Source organism: Globicephala melas, chromosome 14 (genome assembly GCF_963455315.2).
Source record: "Globicephala melas chromosome 14, mGloMel1.2, whole genome shotgun sequence".
In the NCBI taxonomy this organism is placed as follows: domain Eukaryota; kingdom Metazoa; phylum Chordata; class Mammalia; order Artiodactyla; family Delphinidae; genus Globicephala; species Globicephala melas.
The window spans coordinates 7,148,475-7,167,952 of record NC_083327.1 but is presented as its reverse complement, the minus strand read 5'-3'; the positions used below and the strand labels follow the sequence as shown (position 1 = coordinate 7,167,952).

Below are 19,478 nucleotides of genomic sequence, written 5' to 3'. Positions count from 1 at the left end.
TTGAGGATATGGGGAGGGGGAAGGGTGAGCTGTGACAAAGCGAGAGAGAGGCATGGACATATATACACTACCAAACGTAAGGTAGGTGGCTAGTGGGAAGCAGCCGCATAGCACAGGGAGATCAGCTCCGTGCTTTGTGACCGCCTGGAGGGGTGGGATAGGGAGGGTGGGAGGGAGGGAGATGCAAGAGGGAAGAGATATGGGAACATATGTATATGTATAACTGATTCACTTTGTTATAAAGCAGAAACTAACACACCATTGTAAAGCAATTATACCCCAATAAAGATGTTAAAAAATAATATCATTATCAGAGGATGTGCACTGATTCCACTGGGTGCTTCATATAAGGATATTTTAGAAAAGGAGGTCTGGAAGTATAAGCTATCAGGAATATGGTATCAGAGACAGTTATGAATACAAGGGATTCAAGCCAACAGAGGAGAGGAAACCCAAGGCCGGGAGACTGACCCCGGAAAGCATAGAGAGAATAGGGGCTCTAGGTAGCAGATGCTCAGTTTTATTAAGTTCAACAAGCGTAGAACTAGAGCTTCTTATGTACTAGGCCCTGTGCTTGGAATCCAGGCTGCGAGGCTGCGGAAGGCGTGGTTTCAACCCTTGATTACACGCAGTTCGGTGTTGCTCAAGAGATAGAAAATGTAAAGGAGTGTGAGATGGGGTGACCAGCTCTAAAATAAAATTCAGCATACTAAATTAGGATCCATTGGAGGTTATTTCATGAGTGACACCGTTTCATTTTCAGTATCTAATGGATTTGGTGTCTGCATATAGCCCTACCTGTCGAAGGGTGTGTTTCTAAACCCTTTTCTTCTCCCCCGCCCCTCTGTGCTAAAGGGAGAGAACTTTAGGAAGTTCTCTCCTAAACTAGGGAGAGGAAGTTTGGGGAACTTCCAAATATCACATTAGAAACTTTAAAGCAGTATTGTATTGCTTTTAATGTAGGTTTCTTATAAAACATGACAAGTGATATCACTTATATGCAGAATTTAAAACATGATACAAGTGAACTCATTTACAAAACAGAAATAGGCCCACAGACATAGAAAACAAACTTATGGTTACTAAAGGGGGAAGAGGGGGAGGGATAAATTAGGAGTTTGGGATTAGTGTATACAAACTACTACATACAAAATAGAAAATCAACAAGGACCTACTGCATAGCACAGGGAGCTATATTCATCATCTTGTAATAACCTACAATGGAAAAGAATGTGAAAAAGTCTGGTTGTGCCTCTTTGTGAGTAACGGTATCTTGGTTTTCTTTAAAAAAATTTTGGAAAAAATATTACTGGTTAGCTTAGATGTCAAAAGAATATTTGAGGAGCTGAAGCAAATTTCTTCCTTTAGAAGTAGAGCCGTGTTTGCTTTTCCTTACCCAGTCCTTTCTGTAGAATGAACATCTTATGTTTATTTAGTGATAAACTTTATTTATTTTTTTAAATTAATTAATTAATTTATTTATTTTGGCTGCTTTGGGTCTTAGTTGCGGCACATGGGCTCTTCGTTGCGGCACTCAGGCTTCTCTAGTTGTGGCATGCGGGCTCTCTAATTGTGGCGCGTGGGCTTAGTTGCCCTGTGGCATGCGGGATCTTAGTGCCCTATTGTTTATTTTTGAACTGAGTTATTTCTGTGTCTGTATTTACACTAAGTATGGGTGACGTACCGTAACAACTTTTATTTTAATCTTTTAGGGCCGTGGTATTCCTGGACCTCCTGTAAGTATTATCTCTTGGTTTGTTTTACATAGTCTACAAAAATGGCCCGTTTCTCAGATCCCGACCCTACTCTCCAGCTAACACTGTACCCAGTGGCGTTTATAGTGTCCTACCTGAATGATCTTACGGGACTACTATGACAGCACCCCTATTCTGCTAAAAGTATTTTATTAATTTAAGGAATTTCTGTTAATTTAATTAATTTCTATATAAGCAATTAAAATTTGGTCCAAATTTCTCGTTGGAAACCAAATCTAGCTCAGATACGTAATTCTAAGTCAGCTTATCGTACTTGATATCGCTTGTCATAGATTGTAAAAACATTCGTAAATCACCGTGTCCCTTTAATTTGTTGACTGCAGGGTCCTCCTGGGGGAGCAGGCCTCCCCGGAGAGCTTGGCCGTGTTGGACCAATTGTGAGTACACGCACACACAGTGCATTGACAGACATTTGCTGATTTAACCGAAGATGTTACTAGGGAAGGCTCATCGCCCTAGCTGTATGCTTCCCCCTGCAAATCCAAGAAACGGCAGATGAATTTCATTCCAGTTTATAATATTGATGAAGACCAGGGTGATAATACCCCCTCATTTTTGTAGAGTGATTTAAATTTTTTCCCTGAAGTTTTCAGCTAAACTTTTCTTCCCAAATTCTAGAATTAGTGATCAAGTGGAGAAGTGTCACCTTCGCTTTACAGACTCTCAGCCAGGATTGGGGTCCAGTGTCTCTTTTATTAGTCTCTCTGCAGGAAATGAAGTGAATAGTCTAAAATTACTACCATGTACACGTATGTTAGGATCATGAAATCATAATCGAACTGACAGAACTTAACTTTAGTCAGTAAAGAGCTGAACTTCATGGAAGAAATTGCTGGTAATGTGTTTGATGTTCATATTCAATAAATATTCAAAAAACGTTGAATCATTGACGTTCTCTGAACGATAGGTAATAGTAAATCCACGGAGAGGCTGTAGGTGCTACTGTTTGACAAATTTATTTAGTGAATGATGAATGAATATGAAATGATTGTAAAATTGATTGTCAGATGCCTTTGACTTCTTATGATAGAACATTAGGAAGGAAAAGATGCGCCAGGAGTCAACTCTGGATAATAAGTCTAACTGGACTCCATTTTCATCTGAATGGCTTATTTGAATTCAGCCATCTTGACCTTCCGTCCCAATGGCAAGAGCGTGCAGTGACAGACCGAGGGATAGCTTCTGGGTGAAGAGCCCCAGGGGTGGCTGGCCCTGCAGAGGTGACGACCTTCCCTGTTGCAGCTTCAGGCAGGCGCAAGCCTTCCTTGCTGCTGTTAGCTGGGCAGCATCAGCAGTGTTGGCTGTCCTGGTTCCCCTGATAATCAACTAGAGAAGTACGTAGTGTTTCCAGTTTGTTTGCAGAGTAGATAAAGTGATCATCCTATAGAGAAGGACTGGCTTTTTCGCCCAAGTCTCCCTCTGCCTTGTCTTACTACTTTGGTGAGACCGGAACTCCTTTATTCTTCTGGCTTTGTGGAGGTAGTTGGGTTGTGGGTCCCCCATCGATTTTGGTGGCAGGTCCATGCAGGCTGAGCTCTGCAGTGTTTCTAGGAATGTCAGTTTCTCATGCCTCGCCAGTTTTACGCACTATGTTTTGACATGTGTATAACCACTGTGTCACAATTTTCAAATAACTTAGGGTGACCCTGGGAGAAGAGGACCACCGGGCCCCCCTGGTCCCCCGGGACCCAGCGTAAGTTCTTTGAAGATTGAATTTCTCTGTGCCTGAGGGTTGGGATTAAAGAAACCTAAGAACCAAAAATGGAAGTACCTTTAAGTCAAGTCATTGTCCTAAAATTCCAGAATGGCTATGATTTTTTCACTCACTCAGAGCATGGTCTTTTTAGGCCAGAACAGTAGAGAAATCACAATAATTTAAAAGATGGTTTTCACGGGGACTGGTTTACTGATTGTATTTGAAGTGCTTTGAGGCTTGTGGTTTCTCAAATGTTCAAACCTTGGACATATAAAGGGAACATTTTCAAAGGAACTCGTTTTTACGAAGGATTTACAGTTAAGTACTTTAAAAATGCAGTTAATTAGGAGATTATCCTTATTTTTAATTTACGATTTAGAGTTCTCCATATTTTCTATTCTCTCATTTTATTTCCCTTCAGTCCCCTGAAAGAAATAATCTACTGCAATTTAGTTTTCTCCAAACAGAAGAGGCCAGGTCAAGTTTTTAGAATGTTAGCGTATTATACGCTATTTATTCCGTATAGGTTATTGAACAAGTACACTGATTGTATTTTTGTCCAATGAACTTTCTGTTGTTAGTAGTTTGAATTAAAATGTTTCACTATATTCTTAACTTTAGTATTTTCTTTACTTTAGGGAACAATTGGCTTTCATGACGGAGATCCATTGGTAAGACGTTTTCCTTTGAACAAAGTACAGTTTAGGTCAAAGACCAGGAATTCTCTTTAAAAGGTGAATTCTCTTTAAAAGGACCTCACTGGAATATGTTGTATTTCTGTCTTTTACTTTACTCAGATAGCAGAGCAGTCGGCCGGACTGGTGAACTGGTCGCTTGTGTACACTCAGAAAAACCGTTTTTCATTATAGAAATACCTTTTTTTCCATAATCTTTTTACTTTATGACTAAGGCATGCTTTTTCACCAGAAGTCAAACAATCCGCTCTGAGACTTGTTTTCCTTATAGACTAATATTCAAACGATGTAGGAAAACTGCACTAAATGCAATTTTGGTCCATTTGTTGGGGGGACGTGACCCTCAGGACAGAGCTGTTGGAGTGGGGGGCAGGTGGGAGGGGACAGAGGTCAGGTCCTGGGACAGTGGCCTGTCTGCAATCATTTTATTTCTTTAACAAGTTAAATCTGAAGTAAATATGGCAAAATAGTAACATTCATTAAATCTGGGTGGCGGATATGTGGGGAAAGGGTTTGTTATGTTCTCTGTACTTTTCTGTAAGCTAGGAATATTTCCAAGTTTAAAAATAAAAGAATAAAAAAGGAAAGGGGTTAGTCAGAGTTATTTCATGAATATAATTGAATTGGGGTTCTGTAGCTGGACTCCTAAAGGAGGTACCATTTTGTCATAAAGTAGAAGCTCTGGTTTACTGTCTCTCTGTCTCTCGGGCAGTGTCCCAGTTCCTGTCCACCGGGCCGCTCTGGATATCCAGGCCTGCCGGGCATGAGGGTAAGAGAATAGTTTCCATGCTGTATTCTGTTTTCTGTTTTCAAGAGTATTATCCACAGGAAAAGGAGAGCCTTTCCTTGAAGCACTGGCCTTTCTGGTGCGGAGTGCCCACTTTGATGGATTGGGAAAGTCTGTGTCGCTTATTCTGTGGTCCTTATACAGTCCTGGAGATTCCCGCTGGTACCCTGACAGACACAGATGCTTGATTATTCAGTGCTGTTCAGGGAAGAAATACCAGTGAAATGTATTGAATGGAGGGACCCTACAACACCAAATGAAGGTTCAGAAGTTTGCTCCAGTGATGAGAGATGCGAGCCAGGGACGGTACACATGATGTATGTGAAACTGGTTTAGTTAAAAAGAATTGGAAAAACTGTGCAAAATAGAGAAGAAAAGAGACTTTCCAAAAGTGTTTTTCTCTCACTCTGCCATCATAACTACTTCAAAATTGCCCATAAAAATAAGAGAATAAATACCAAAAGCTGGGGTTAAATGGCTTTCTCTCTCTAGTCCAGACCAGGGAAGTTCTGCCAAAGATCTCAAAGGCTCCAAGGCCCTGGGTTTCCCACTGTGATTTTCGTGGAGGTTAGCTTTGGTGGGTTCCCATAACTGCAGAAGACTTGGGCCTGGCTTGGTGTCTTGTTTTTCACAGAGACTTGCACCCTTGGTACAAGAAAGGTTCTGAGGAAGGAAGCTCTGACAGACTTAATTTCAGAATGTTTATTTCACACTTGCCCCATGTCCCTGACCCGAAGCGCACATATGCTTAGAACAGGTGGCTTGACAGTGAAAGATGAGGATTTCTGCACATGTTCTGCAACCTTCACGGGCTGCCGCTTATAGCTTGTCACCTGCACTTAAACTGTGTACAAGAAGAGGCAGAAAGTCGTGTGTCTGGGGAAGCCCTTCTTCTGCTTCCAGGAAGGAGATGGGCACAGAGGAAGCAGAGGTTTTCAGGGGAGCCTCCAGAGAGCAGAGAGTAGCCCGTTGGGTGTGTCAGCCGTCACCTCTGGAGAGCGAGTTAGTGATGCTGGAGAAGACTCCATGCCCTTCGCCCAACTGTGGGAGGGAGCTGAGGGGGGAGGGTTAGGGACCGGCTGGCAGTGAGTCATTGCCCAGTGGCTGAACTAGGTAACGGGGTGTTTGCTATTCTCGAACAGAGTTTGTCTATTAACTGAAACTGATATTTATTATATACTGTGGTCATGTAGCCCACATGGTGTTATTAAGGTCTTCTAAGGCTGTCATTTCTCTGACATAACCTTTCGGCTAGCAGCCTATGGACATAGATTTGGGGGGAGCAAGGTCATTTCGTGAGCCTTCTGACCACTTTCTGTGCCAAACTCAACACGTTTGTTTGCTTGTCTATTTATTTATTTCTGTACTTATGTACTTTTGCATTTGTTAGGGTCATAAAGGGGCTAAAGGAGAGATTGGTGAACCTGGAAGACAAGGTCACAAGGTAAGGACCGTGCCCCGGTCTGGGAAGATCCCACATGCCGCGGAGCGGCTGGGCCTGTGAGCCATGGCCACTGAGCCTGCGCGTCCGGAGCCTGTGCTCCGCAACGGGAGAGGCCACGACAGTGAGAGGCCCGCGTACCACAAAAAAAAAAAAAAAAAAGAATTATAAGGGATAATAAAAGCATACTATTTTACCCTTCCTTTTCCAGTGATGATTAACAAGTTCTCAGTAGATGCATTAATATTCTGATTAAGCATCATATTCTAACATTGTTCAGTTACAAAAAAAAGAACAAAGAAAGCGCCATATACTTTCATTCTTTCCTGTATTGCTACCCCTTGCTTTCCTTTTCAAATCAGTCACACTCAGCTCTTTTCCTTGATGGTTTTGATAGTCAAGTGTTATTCTAGCTGGTTGTTCCACTCCACTAAGCAAAATTTTTATGACAGGAGTAAAATTTCATGACAAGTGTTGCTGAGACTAGCAAACAGGGAAGTTGGTAATTGGCTCATAGCCTCTCATCTTAAGTTCTGAAATAATTTATCTGTTTCTGACCTAATTTCAGTGTAACTTAGATTTTGAGTAATCTGGAAGTTAGCAATTGGCACTTATATTATATTCTGGGTAGAAACTGAAATCCACAGCACAACTTGCATTGGGGCTGGCATGTCCTACGGAAAATCCAAGGCTGAAATTTAAAGCAAGGTGACCTATTTGCCTTTTCTTTTCATCCATTAGGATGAAATCTCTTTAGAGTAACTAAGAATTTGACTTCTTGTACGGTAGAATTTTAGTTCCGGTTAATTCCATGATATTTTACAAAGTCAAACTGTTCTTATCAATGTGGGTCTTCTAGACTTTGTTGAATATGTCCTTCTACACCATTATTGGATGGCAGAAGTCTTTTTCTTTAGAAGTTAAGAGCTTGAGAGGCAATTTATTAATACCTTCAGGCAGGCATTAATATTCCTTATTTTTTGGCCGTGCCGCAGGGCTTGTAGGATCTTATTGCCCCGGCCAGGGATCGAACCTGGGCCCTCGGCAGTGAAAGCACGGAGTCCTAACCACTGGACCGCCAGGGAATTCCCAGGCATTAATATTCTTGAACTCCTTAGGTAAAGCTGTTGAACAATCTCAGATAATGAGGATAAATAAGCCAATTTCCAGTACCTTATTACAGTATGAACATGCATTTAAAAAGTCTTTTATTACTTAGGCTCTGAATAGTTAAGGCATTTTATTTATCTGGCATATAACAGCTGGATTCTTGATGTCAAATTGGAGAAAATAGAAAAAAAAATCAAGTACTTTGGAAATTTCTCTGTGTGCTCATTCCTCCATTGAATTTTTCAATTCGTAATTTAAAAAAAACAACAAATATTTATTAAGTACCCACTATGTGCCAGGGTTTATTCTAAGCGCTAAGGGCACAGAAATGAAAAATGTCCAATATGGCTAAATTAAGTATGACGTACCCATATAATAGACTATCATCTAACCTCAGAAACAAGTGTGTAGGAATATTAAATGACACCAAATATTCAGGAGGTAATATGTATAATAAAGCAGATTTAGTAGACTTCTGCTATTTTTGATGCCCTGCATCCCTTTCTTTTTTTTGGGGTGACCTCTTTTCTTGGGGGAACTTCCACTTCCCCATCCCATGGGATTTGGGAATGGACCTGTCAGTCAGAGTGTCTCTCCACTCTCCCGCGAAACTAGCATTTTTGAGACCTATACAAGTTAGTGATCTGGACTTTCAAATTTGGTTTGGTCTTCATTGGGGAACCTGCAAATTGTTTGGTGTGTTAGGTAACTGGCCAAAATTTTCATTAAAAGTTGTTGAAAACTCCTTTAATTTATTTCACATGTTTATGTCACTTAACACTTTCAGTGGTGTCTTTGAAAATCGGCCTATGAAGATAAGATAGCTCCTTGAACAATGAAACTTGAAAGGACTAATAGATGCTTTTAACTGTAAACTGAAAGCAGAAAGATGAAGAATTATGAGACTATAGGGGTCTGAAGTTAGCTTTCAGATTCACAGTTCTGCCTTGAGTTTACTCTACAAATTAATTAATGAAGATTTAAAAAATTGTTTATAAAGATAAGAATGAATAGTCAAAAATCTTTCAGTAAAACGGTAATAAGTTGCTATTCCTAAATTTGTCATTTAGCTTTGTGGTTATAGATTAGTTATTGTGTGCTATTCATCTGCTGGTGAAATATTTCAGTCAAATACATTACTCCAAGGTTTATCAAGAATCTATGGGAAAATACCCCAAAACCTGCTAATGAAAAATTACAATCACTGTTGTTTTTGTACTTACATGGGGAAATACAAGTAGTATTTAATCATACACATGTGTTGATTGTCCGCTCCATAAACTAGCTTATTCACTGGCTTTCCCATTAGGACCATCTCCCTCCACTGTCAATCTTATGTTCTGATGGAATGTAATCTGAATATAATTATGAGACAAAGATCCACTATGTAAGACTCTCAGAGTTCATTCAAACATCAAGTGTAAATTACTTAGGTATAGCCTAGTTCTTTGCACTAGATGCCCAAATGTTCTATATTAACACTGCTACTAAATTTTTTGTATTTCTTTGCGTGTGTGTGTGTGTGTGTGTGTTTGTGTGCAAAAACTTCTATGTATAAAGTATAGCATGTGGAGTAGGAAAATGGGTGAATTGAAACATGTAATAAACAATAGAACTGGATTTTAATCTACCATTATAAACAAATATCAAAAACTAAGAATGTTTCTCATGATGAATTTCACAATTTAAGTTATTCATTACCACAGAAAATGTAAAACAGTATATCTATTGTGAAAAGCAAAACCTTTGTCAGAGAGAAAATAACTTTTTTCCCAGAGTCCATAAAGGAATCTTTCTGTAAGAAACAGTAGTTGGATTTCTGTTTAGAATATCCTAACATTTTAAAGTATATCAGAGATTATAAAATTAGTATCAAAAAGTTAAACCAATAATTAGTTAAAAAACATAATGGAAGAAGATTCCATTGGCAATAGCCACCAGGTAGTCAAAATACTTTAGAACAAACTTAAGAAGTATTCAACAAAATGAAAAGAAAAAAACTTTACTGGTGGAAAGAAAAAGAAAACGTTTTGACTAAATATGAAGACACACTGAGTTCTGAGATGGAAAGACTCAGTATTGTGAAGATTCTAACTCTCTCTCTACAATCTATTAATTTAATGAAGTCCTAATACAAAGCAAGCAGTGTTTTTGTGAAGATTCGCCCAACAATTCCGAAGTTCATGTGGAAGGGTAAACATTTAAGAAAATCTGAAAATAAGAGTAATTATAAATGAAAAATAAAGGTAAAGGAATTCTCCCAACCTGAGATTAAAATGTATTATAGAATTTCGATAATTAAAACATTATGGTATTGACAACATCATACAGCAGAACAGTATAGCTGAATAGGAAGGAAGTCCAGAAACAAGTATATTTATCAATTTAACATACATTAAAGATGAATTTTGCAGCCTGGGTGGAGAGAATCTATTATTCAATAAGTGATATTGGATAGAGTGCCAGTTATCAGGAAAAAAATAGATTTCTACTCTATATTTACATAAAAATAAATTACTGATAACTAAAAATTTCTATGTAAGAAATGAACTATAAAATTACTAGAAGAAAAATATAGATGAATATTCATATATTTTGGGGGTGTCAGAGAAGGCTTTTCCGAGCACCATCAAAGGTAGAAGCCATGGAAGAAAAGACAGATTTAGATTTAAGTACAATTAAAAAAAAAAAACTGTGCATGGTACAAAAACTATAAAGAAAAAGTTAAAATGAAAACCATAATTTAAAATATTATAGTTTAAGGAAAAGTTTGCATAGTGTGATCACACTTTCTTAATAATACACCCACAACACACATACTTAGAACATGAATGCATACACTCCCTCTCTCTCTCCCCCTCTTCCTCTTTCCCTCCCCTCCTCTCTCTCTCTTTAGAAAAGCTTTGAAAGGATAGCATCCAAAATGTTACTGGTGTTTATAGTGGAAAGGTGGGATTTGGGTGACTTTATTTATATGCGTCTCTGTATTTTCTGAATGTTCTGCAATTAATATGGACTACTCATATAAAATAATTTAAGCAAGTATAGTAGACTAATTCAGGAGATGCCAGATGAACTTACCACGTGCCAAGTTAGACCGAGCCCATTTCAGTGTCCATTTGGTGCCCTTCTCTCTGTTTTTTCAGGGTGAAGAAGGAGACCAGGGCGGAATTGGACAGGTTGGAGCTCAAGGACCTCCGGTGAAGTATTTTTAGAAACGTACTTAACTATGTTGCGGGACCCTGGTGATCTTTGGAGGATATCATTACTGCTTGCTGAACTTCTGGGATTTGGGAGAGGATATGCCAAAATATTTCTGTAAAATTCACAGTTTTTCATTTTTTAAATATACAGCATCTGTCAAGGAATGCAAGATTTGTAAAAAGTATGCTTTTTGGAACACTTATGCACGAGCTCGGGAGACAACACATGTCATTCTCATGTCTCTGCTATTGACCCAAATATTTTTGGAATTCTTTTTTGAATTACCTTCAGAGTCAGAAAATAAGCCCCACAAGAATGAGCGGCTTTATTCTGATTTGGTCAGATCTCACTTTGTGTCCTGACTGGATCACCCTGGCCATGTGTATTTCAGGCCATTCCTAATTGATCTACAGAGAACCGGGACTGACCTGGATGTAAAACAAACAGTTGGAGATGCCCCCTTTTCTGCAGTGAGAGCACGGGGAAATGACTAGCCTAGAGCTACTTTATCCTAAGCCATTGTGGACAGTTAGCAAGTTGCCCGGAAGTGACTACCCCGCTTTCCTGATGGGGCGTCTGCCCGCTGCTTCTCCCCAGGGAGCATCTCTACGGCATCTGCTGCTGTGGGTCCAGACAGTCAAGAATGACAACACTCAGTGTTGAAGGGGGTCCTAGGATCGACGCCCTGCACCCTCATTTTGAGGATTACCCACTCCTGTGCCCGAGAAGGGAGGAGATGGCTTCCTCCTGCCCCAGATTGGGATTCAGAATGCCTTTTATTGTAGAAATGGTGTAACGTGGAGTGATGGCAAGTGAATGATGGAGACCCCAGCTACACTTATAGGAAGAAGCTTTTGTGGGGACCTGTTGCCTTGGATGGCACACACTGGTGGGGAAAAATTAGTCCAAGGTTTAAAATCACGATCATGTGACCCGTAACCATGTTACAAACCACGAAGGAGGCAAAAGTGGCAGTGTATTCTGTGTGAGTTAAAAGTCAAAGGCTTTATCATGATTCTTTGAGGCTAATGATACCTACTCTTTTGCCATCAGTCATTGTTCCGATTCCAGATTTGTGTAAGTCTTCAGAATTTTTAAAAAGGTTTTAACATCAGAAGAATTCCTTTTGGATTTTTCTTCTAAACCAGGAAAGTTTGTCTGCAATATAATGTCACCTTTTCTCAGTGTTACCTTTGGTTATGATAACATCCTTCTTCTCGATCAGCTTTTGTGATGACATCAAGGAATGTGCGCTTCAACTAAAAGAATTTACTTCTCTTTTTTACATTTCCAGGGAGCTCAAGGTTTAAGAGGCATCGCGGGCATAACTGGGGCCAAAGGAGAAAAAGTAAGATGATGATGGTGATGATATGCTACCAAAATGCATAAATGTTTACGTTTGGGGCCATTTCAAATATCTTCTTATCTTTAACAACGTCACTTTTATTTCTTACTTGGTGCTTTGTAGATGTTTGGTTGGGTTCTTACTTTCTGTTATAAATGTAGATGATAGAAATGAGTCATACACAGGATACTTGTTATTATTATATATTTTAAATTATTTTGGGTAAATAGGAGTAAGCAGGGCTGTTACGGTTAATCTCTTTTCTTTATCAGTAGTTGACACTGATAACACTGACACAGTACCTGGAGTGCCCGGCAAAAGCAGAGGATGGAGAGGTGGAGCTGAGGATGGCGCGTTGCCCTTGGTGGGGAGGGCAGGGCAGGGCAGGGATGGCTTGTCTGAGTCAATAGAAGAAGCAATAACAACGCAAGCTTGAGCATTCATGATGAGCTCAGAAATATTTTTCTTGCTGTGTGTGCGTGTGTGTGTGCGTGTGTGTGTGTGTGTGTGTGTGTGTGTGTATGAGTGGAGGGGGCGTGTCTAGCTTCTCTCAGATGTTAAGGAAATGGTCAGCACTTTGTAGAAAGTTTGTTAGGAAAGCCCATTTGTAGACTCCAGAGAATTAAAAACGGGGCTCTTTGCCCACCACCCCTCCTGACCCTCGCCTCACCCTCTGCAGAACCTCTGAGGCTAATTCATGTTGTTCTGCACGGAAGCACAGAGTCTTTCATTAGCAACCAGACAAGGATAACGGGCACATTGTAGGTGCTCAGTAAATGAAATTCAACCTTTTCAATAAAGAGATGCACACTTTTGTGGATCGAAGGAATTGCTTCATGAATAATTCCATCACTTTCATTTTTTCAGCCACTTTCTCTGTCTGTCTAGGTTTTCTCATTGTGCCCGTCTCCCTCTTCTGTTTCCTATAGAATGCGGTTTCTTTTCTAAAAACACTGTATTTTTAAAAACATATTTTGCATTTCTGTACTCATGTTTCCTTAAGGAACATTCTGTGTGTACTCTTCTGTTATTAAAAAATAAATCCCATTTATTTTGAAGTTGCTGATACACAGGCTTTTGCTTTTTCTGGGTTTAAATCACTTCCTAAAATACGTGACCCTCACTTTGAAACCAATTACTGTTCTTGATATGCTCTTTATTTGAGGTATTTTGCTACTTGGTAGTTTTCAAAATTTCTCATTTCCTCTGATTTTTGTCCAATTGCTTTCATTAAAAAGAAAAAAGCTCTTCCGGTGAATTCAGACCTGCGGAGTGGTTACCTAGTAACAGCAGTTAGGGTCTGAGCTGGTGCTGAACAGCAATAAGAGAGAGAGAGAGAGAGAGAGAGAGAGAAAGGGAGAGAGACGGGCAGCGTCCAAGCCATTTCTATAACCGAAGGCTGGCTCTCCTTCCACCAGGCAACGTGAGTGACGACTTCAAGGGCTTTTTCAGGTCTCCCAAACCTCTTCTTCACTGGTGGAAGGAGAACGCCTTCTGCTCTATTCTAGTTTTAGGGATCAGAGGTTTTCAAGGCTCTGTGGTGCCTCTGCTTCTTTCTTTGATTCCACCCACGTCTGAACCTTCTAGCAAAGGTTTTCTAATTTTTAATTCTTACTGCAGACACCATCCACCTGGTTTTCTTGGCCTGACATTTACCCAAAACCCTTTTGACTGTTTTCCATTTCTTTTATCATCTCCTCCTTGCAAGCCTGTTTGTCAGGAGATGGCTTGTTCGCTTCAGGTGCCCATCTGTCTTCTCGTTCCCCTGGTAGAGGAGAAGAAGTTTTAAACAGGGGAGTGTGTCTTGTCATGCAGCATATGTAGAGAGCACTGAAAACCCCATATTCTTGTTTTCAAATCACATTTTCATTCTTATAATGAAAATAGGGAGGCGATATGTGCAATAGATAACAAAGACAGAGATAGTTTCACGACGATTAGATTTATAAAACTCTGTAGTTTTTAGCCATCATCACTCAGCAGGGTAAATCTCTTGTGGAGAAAATAGATCAATTACTTTACACATACTGAACCTACCATCTATCCAGGATGGAAGAGGAGATGCTTCAATCCTTATTACAATTCGTTCCTCTGAATCACACGGCTGGACTCCTGATTCTAGGTCTGGGTGGGGATCTTGAGTCCCAGAAATCCCTCCCACTGGTGTGGTGGCTGTGGAGTCCACAGCAGCTACTGTTTGGGTGGCCCCTTCGTCTTCACCATCAATGAATTCCTGTAGGGATCCTGAGAACCCTGGAGTGTGATGACCAAACCTTTTCCAGTAGGCTTGCCAAGTTCTCTAAACAGGTAGCTCATATCAGCAATCAGGAATGGACGCAGTGTTTGTTAACTTAAAATATTCAGGGTGGTATCAAAGATTGGGTGTAGGTACTTTTGGTGGGATGAGAGAATGTAAACCAGTGTTTTAACATCTGAGGTTTCTGATTAAATACTCCTCGGGTTCACTGATGAATAGAGTGTATATTACAAAACACAAAACCTCCTTTTTATCTGGCTATTGAAGTTCTTTAGAAAGACTGGTGTGCCCTTTAGCATACATGGCTGATCTCAAGTTCATTTCTTTGTCTCGTGTATTTCCAGGGCGCTCGGGGCTTAGATGGAGAACCCGGACCACAAGGTCTCCCTGGTGCACCTGTGAGTAGTTTTCCTTTCACGGGATCCACTGATAGATTTTTTCGCAATGATCAATGATAGACTTTTTTGCTATATGTATGTGTGTATGTGCAAGTGTCTTTACGTGTGAATAAGGTGGAAAAATGGGCAATAGTTTCTATATTTATTTAAAATTTTAAAATTAAGACAAGCATCTCTTTTTTGTACAGAGAAATGTTCTTCTGACTTGTTATGGGTTTTGTTTTTCTCATAAGTACAGTCAACTTGTTAAGTTTTTAGGCTTTTGCTGCGTTTTCCTTTTGCTTTGGTTGCTAGGAGGCATAGAGTCACAGAAACTCTCTCGCTTGAAGTTCTTGGGTAGTTCTGTCATTTTTCTCTCCTGTGATTTCTGATCTCATTATCTGATCTTCTGACGGCCGTGTGCACACGTGTCCTTATTGTGGACGGCCTCACACCTGTTTTGGAAGTAAATAAACCAAAGAGCTGTTCATTAATATCTCTCACACCACATTGAAAAGAAGAAAAGGTATAGTAAAATAGAATTTCCAACTATCGAGGTCCAGTGGGAAGGACAGAATGTAACTGAAGGATGACATTTTAAGATCAACCTCCAGAACGTGTGGTGGAGGTAGTGCACCGAGCGGGCCTGAGAGGAAGGAGGGCCTGCAAAGCCGTGCTGGGGGGGAGGCGGGGCACAGGCGGGAAGAAGCCCTGTCGGGGTGATGGGGGTGTGTGCTGCCTTAGGGCCGGCACGGCCTGGGTGCAGAGCTCCTTTTGAGAGGATGAACTTGAATAGATAAGGTCGAAGCACATGATGGAGAGTGTGTGATGCCAATCTGGGCGATCCGAAGTGATCCAGTAGGAACAGGAAGCCATTTGAGGTCTCAGAGCAGTTAAGCAATTCAACAAAAGCTATATTTTAGGAAGACACCTCTTCTCGTCTATTACCGCCTGTACCGTATATCAACATTAGTTGGGTAATTGTGACAGAAATCATTATTATTGACTGGGGGAGCAAGTAATATGGAGAAAAGGTTGGCAACTCGTCCAAACCTCGACCCACCACGATAGTCAATGAGGCTAGAGGATGTGTAGATATAGTTACGGATGTCAAGGTTACCTGCAGTGCGGACCTTAATTTTATTATACTTATTCATCCAAAGAGCACAGAGCATTATGCCTTGACAATGAAATCAATAGACATGTACGTCTCAATTATCTTTATGGTAATATCAATTTTGAGGACCATATAATTTTTATAAAAAGATTTCTTGAGGCATCCATGATAGAGCAAAGCCATTGGGATGAAAGGGCAATAGTAAGGCAGCGTAGATGGTGTTTTATAATTTCGAAAGTCTATCAAAAAGTTACTTTTGTTTACTTAAACGCAATTTTATTTTCATACAGGGTGATCAAGGGCGGCGAGGACCTCTAGGAGAAACAGGTCCCAAGGGAGACAGAGTGAGTTTGAATTCGCGTTCATCACCGCGAGCATGCAGGTTGTGCTGGTCTCTTTGATGTGACCTAAGTACACGTGGTAATTGACTGTGTCTTGTCTGTCTTCTCCCTTCTACCCTGTAGGGGGCTCAAGGTTCTCGAGGAATTCCTGGTCTCCCTGGGTCCAAGGGCGACACGGTACGTGAGCTGTAGTCATCAAGCCCATTTTTCAAAGTGCTTATTTTAATAAAACTTTAGAAAGTGTTGAAGGGAAGAAGAATGTGTTTCTAAGAGACAGTGTGTTTCTTTGTGCGTCTTTAGGGCTTGCCAGGTGTGGACGGCCGGGATGGGATACCTGGAATGCCGGGAACAAAGGTAGCTGTGTGATTTAGTCTAAAGGTGGTGGAGTCGTCCCTGCCCGGGGCCAGCCAAGCACAGAGTTTCCATTACTACACCATTGGGACTTTTATGGAGCTGGTTTTGGCTTTTTTCCTCCTTCTAATTTTTTAATCAAGTGTCAGTTCAAGATACTTATTAGAAGTCAGAAAGAGAAAGACAAATACCATATGATATCAGTTACAAGTGGAATCTGAAACATGGCACAAATGAACCTATCTACAAAACACAAAACAGACTCACAGACGTAGAGAACAGACTTGTGGTTGCCAAGGGGAGGAGTTTGGGGAGGGACAGACTGGGAGGTTGGGATTAGCAAATGCAAACTATTATATATAGGATGGATAAACAACAAGGTCCTACTGTACAGCACAAGGAACTATATCCAGTGTCCTGAGATAAACCATAATGGAAAAGAATAATGAAAAGAAGGTATCTGTGTGTATAGCTGAGTCACTTTTCTGTACAGCAGAAATTAACACCACATTCTAAATCAACCACACTTCAATAAAAAAAAAATTATTAGAATAGAATGTTTGTTTGCTTGGTTTCAGAAAGTCAGTAAAATTGCCCCATTGATGAAAGTAGGCAGAAGGAAATTATGTATTTTGATTGCATTTCTGTCCTAAGTCCTATCCCATCTCCCCGCCCTGAACTGGGTCATGCTATAAAAGTGCAAGTAAGGTCAGCTGTGCGGATACTCCTTTTACTTAGAAGGTCTTGGTCTTTCCTTTTCTTTAAAGAAGGACGGCAGTTCATACAGATTCAACAAAAATTTTTTTCAGGGTGAACTAGGGAAACCTGGACCTCCTGGGGAAGCAGGGTTGCAGGGGTTACCTGTAAGTATTTGAGTATTTAAATGTTGATTGGTTTATATACATATTTGGAAGATATGCACTTGGGGGAGAAACATGTTTTGTATGTAATTTGATAAGTTCTGGAGAAGAAATGATGCTTTCATTTTATATCTTTACAGTTTTACATTGACATTTCTGTACTTTTTCTCTGAATAACTAGTTATTTCTCTGGTAACCACCCTGAGCTTTAACTTTATATTTTGCATCCCTCCTCTCTCTAGAGTTCACTAAACCTTCCTTATATCGTTTCACTAACCCTGAGCTGTGGTCCAGGCTTTATACTTCCTCCTACTTTTAACCAGTTCTGAAGCTCTTGTACCAGGGTTGAGCCATAAGAGGTTGAGAGGATGTTCAGGGAACGATGTGAGATAATAAGATTTCATTGTTGGATCGTGTGCTATTTTGAATTATTCAAATTGGTGTTTTCCTGCATTAATGTGGCTGGAAGTTCACGTGGGTTATACCACGTGTATTCTTGGCCCTTTGGAGGCAAGTATTTCAAGTTAAAAGGGATACTTGGTAATGATGAGGGCTGCCCTCGGTTTCTTATGATATCTGAAACCTTAAAATAATCAGAGAAATCAGGCCTCCCAGTGGCACCAAATCTCAGACCCAGCATTCTCCTGCCATTCTCTTTTTCTACTTAAGGCTTAGAGTTTTTGATAGGTCCTTGCTTTGTATTCCACACGTGAAATCATGCCAGGAAGAGCTCCTGTTGATCTGAAAATAGGATTCTAATTTGGAAGTTCATCCTTGAAAAGTAACTTTAGTTTAGAGCTAGAATTTGCTGTAAGGGTATTCAGACATAACAAGCCAGTTACAGTTAAGTTGCCTTCTCCACTGTGGGTAGGTCTATAACTGTTCAAACTGGGGAACTAGGAAGAATCTCCCTCTAAAACTTTGAGGTTGTCACGACGCCCCCAGCCCCTCGGCAGTATGCAGTGGGCTTGGCATCTCACGGATTCTCAGAGGAGGTGATTAAACCTAAGTTCTCTGTGCGTGCTTTCAGGGTATACCTGGAATTCCTGGCGCAAAGGGTGTTGCCGGTGAAAAGGTAAAAACTTTGTAATTAATATTTTTCTCTATTTCTTTATTCTTTTACTAATATATTTTATGTATCATTTTATATATTTCCAACCTGCCTTTTATTTTATGCTTGACCTTAAGGAGAAATCAAAAAGGCCTTAAGGCTTCAGAAGCTAATCTCTTTCCCAGTTGCAGAAATGGTACTTTGACAAAGCGTTGCTGATCGGACTACCTTCTTGAAAGGGTCATCCTCTGCCAGTGTAAAACAGAGAAAGTTTGGTTGCTCTTTACGATTTACTATGAGGACGATATAAAGCCATAGAAAATGTCAGTGCATATTATTAAGATGATTTATCTTAAGCTAAAAGATATTAAGCATTTTGTTCACATAATGATCAGTTTTAAGTGCTTATATTCGAGCACTTAAGAACAACAGTTGAAAGAAAAAGTTAAAGGGATAAAATATAGCGTTACTTTAAATAAAATAGATCAACTGTGAATAACGTAGAAACTGATTACTGTTAGATTACACGGCTCCAGGCCTCCGATCATAGTGGCTCATGGAGTCTTGAGCAGAGATGTGCCCTAGTACGCAGACCATGAGCAACTGATGGTGGGTGGGGTCCCAGACACCTGCTTTCCCTGGAGCTTCCTGGCGCATCCCTTATTTCCTCATGTTGGCACGATCTTTTACAGTTTTAATGGTGTCAACGTCAGGTATCAATAAAAAGGCTCCAGGAACTGTATTAGAGGTGGAAATGATGAAGAAAGACATATACAATTCATATTGTAAAGAAAGAAAAATCCTCTCGTATTCTTGTCTGTCTAAAGACCTTCATTTTTGGACATCTGACCTTCGCTTTTAAACATTTTTGACCTCTATATTATGCCTCTGGAAGTGACAAAACAGTATCCTAACCTAATTCTAAAGAACTTGGATGTACCCACCAAGAAAGAGAGTTTACATCTCAATGTAAAATCAGGAAAGTAACGCTATTTAAGTGTAAGAAATACCCAGTCTGGGTAAGACAGGTTGATCATTATGCTTATTTACTGCCTGAATTACTCTAAATGT

General features: G+C 40.1%; 1 protein-coding gene across 4 annotated transcripts in view; it reads left to right on the top strand.

Annotated features, from left to right (window-relative positions):
- The window catches only part of COL9A1 (collagen type IX alpha 1 chain), a 68,643-nt gene that overhangs the window by 17,553 nt on the left and 31,612 nt on the right, over positions 1-19,478 (top strand). For all 4 annotated transcript variants that reach the window (XR_009558635.1, XM_060283257.1, XM_030859200.2 and 1 more), the window contains 14 exons: positions 1,713-1,736; positions 2,099-2,152; positions 3,415-3,468; positions 4,110-4,142; positions 4,879-4,935; positions 6,344-6,397; positions 10,651-10,704; positions 12,003-12,056; positions 14,655-14,708; positions 16,095-16,148; positions 16,269-16,322; positions 16,446-16,499; positions 17,306-17,359; positions 18,387-18,431. Coding sequence is in view for 3 of the 4 variants with exons in the window: in XM_060283257.1 (XP_060139240.1) it covers positions 1,713-1,736; positions 2,099-2,152; positions 3,415-3,468; positions 4,110-4,142; positions 4,879-4,935; positions 6,344-6,397; positions 10,651-10,704; positions 12,003-12,056; positions 14,655-14,708; positions 16,095-16,148; positions 16,269-16,322; positions 16,446-16,499; positions 17,306-17,359; positions 18,387-18,431 (699 nt within the window). In the remaining variant the exon portion in view is untranslated. The remainder of the gene's footprint in view (positions 1-1,712; positions 1,737-2,098; positions 2,153-3,414; positions 3,469-4,109; positions 4,143-4,878; positions 4,936-6,343; positions 6,398-10,650; positions 10,705-12,002; positions 12,057-14,654; positions 14,709-16,094; positions 16,149-16,268; positions 16,323-16,445; positions 16,500-17,305; positions 17,360-18,386; positions 18,432-19,478) is intronic.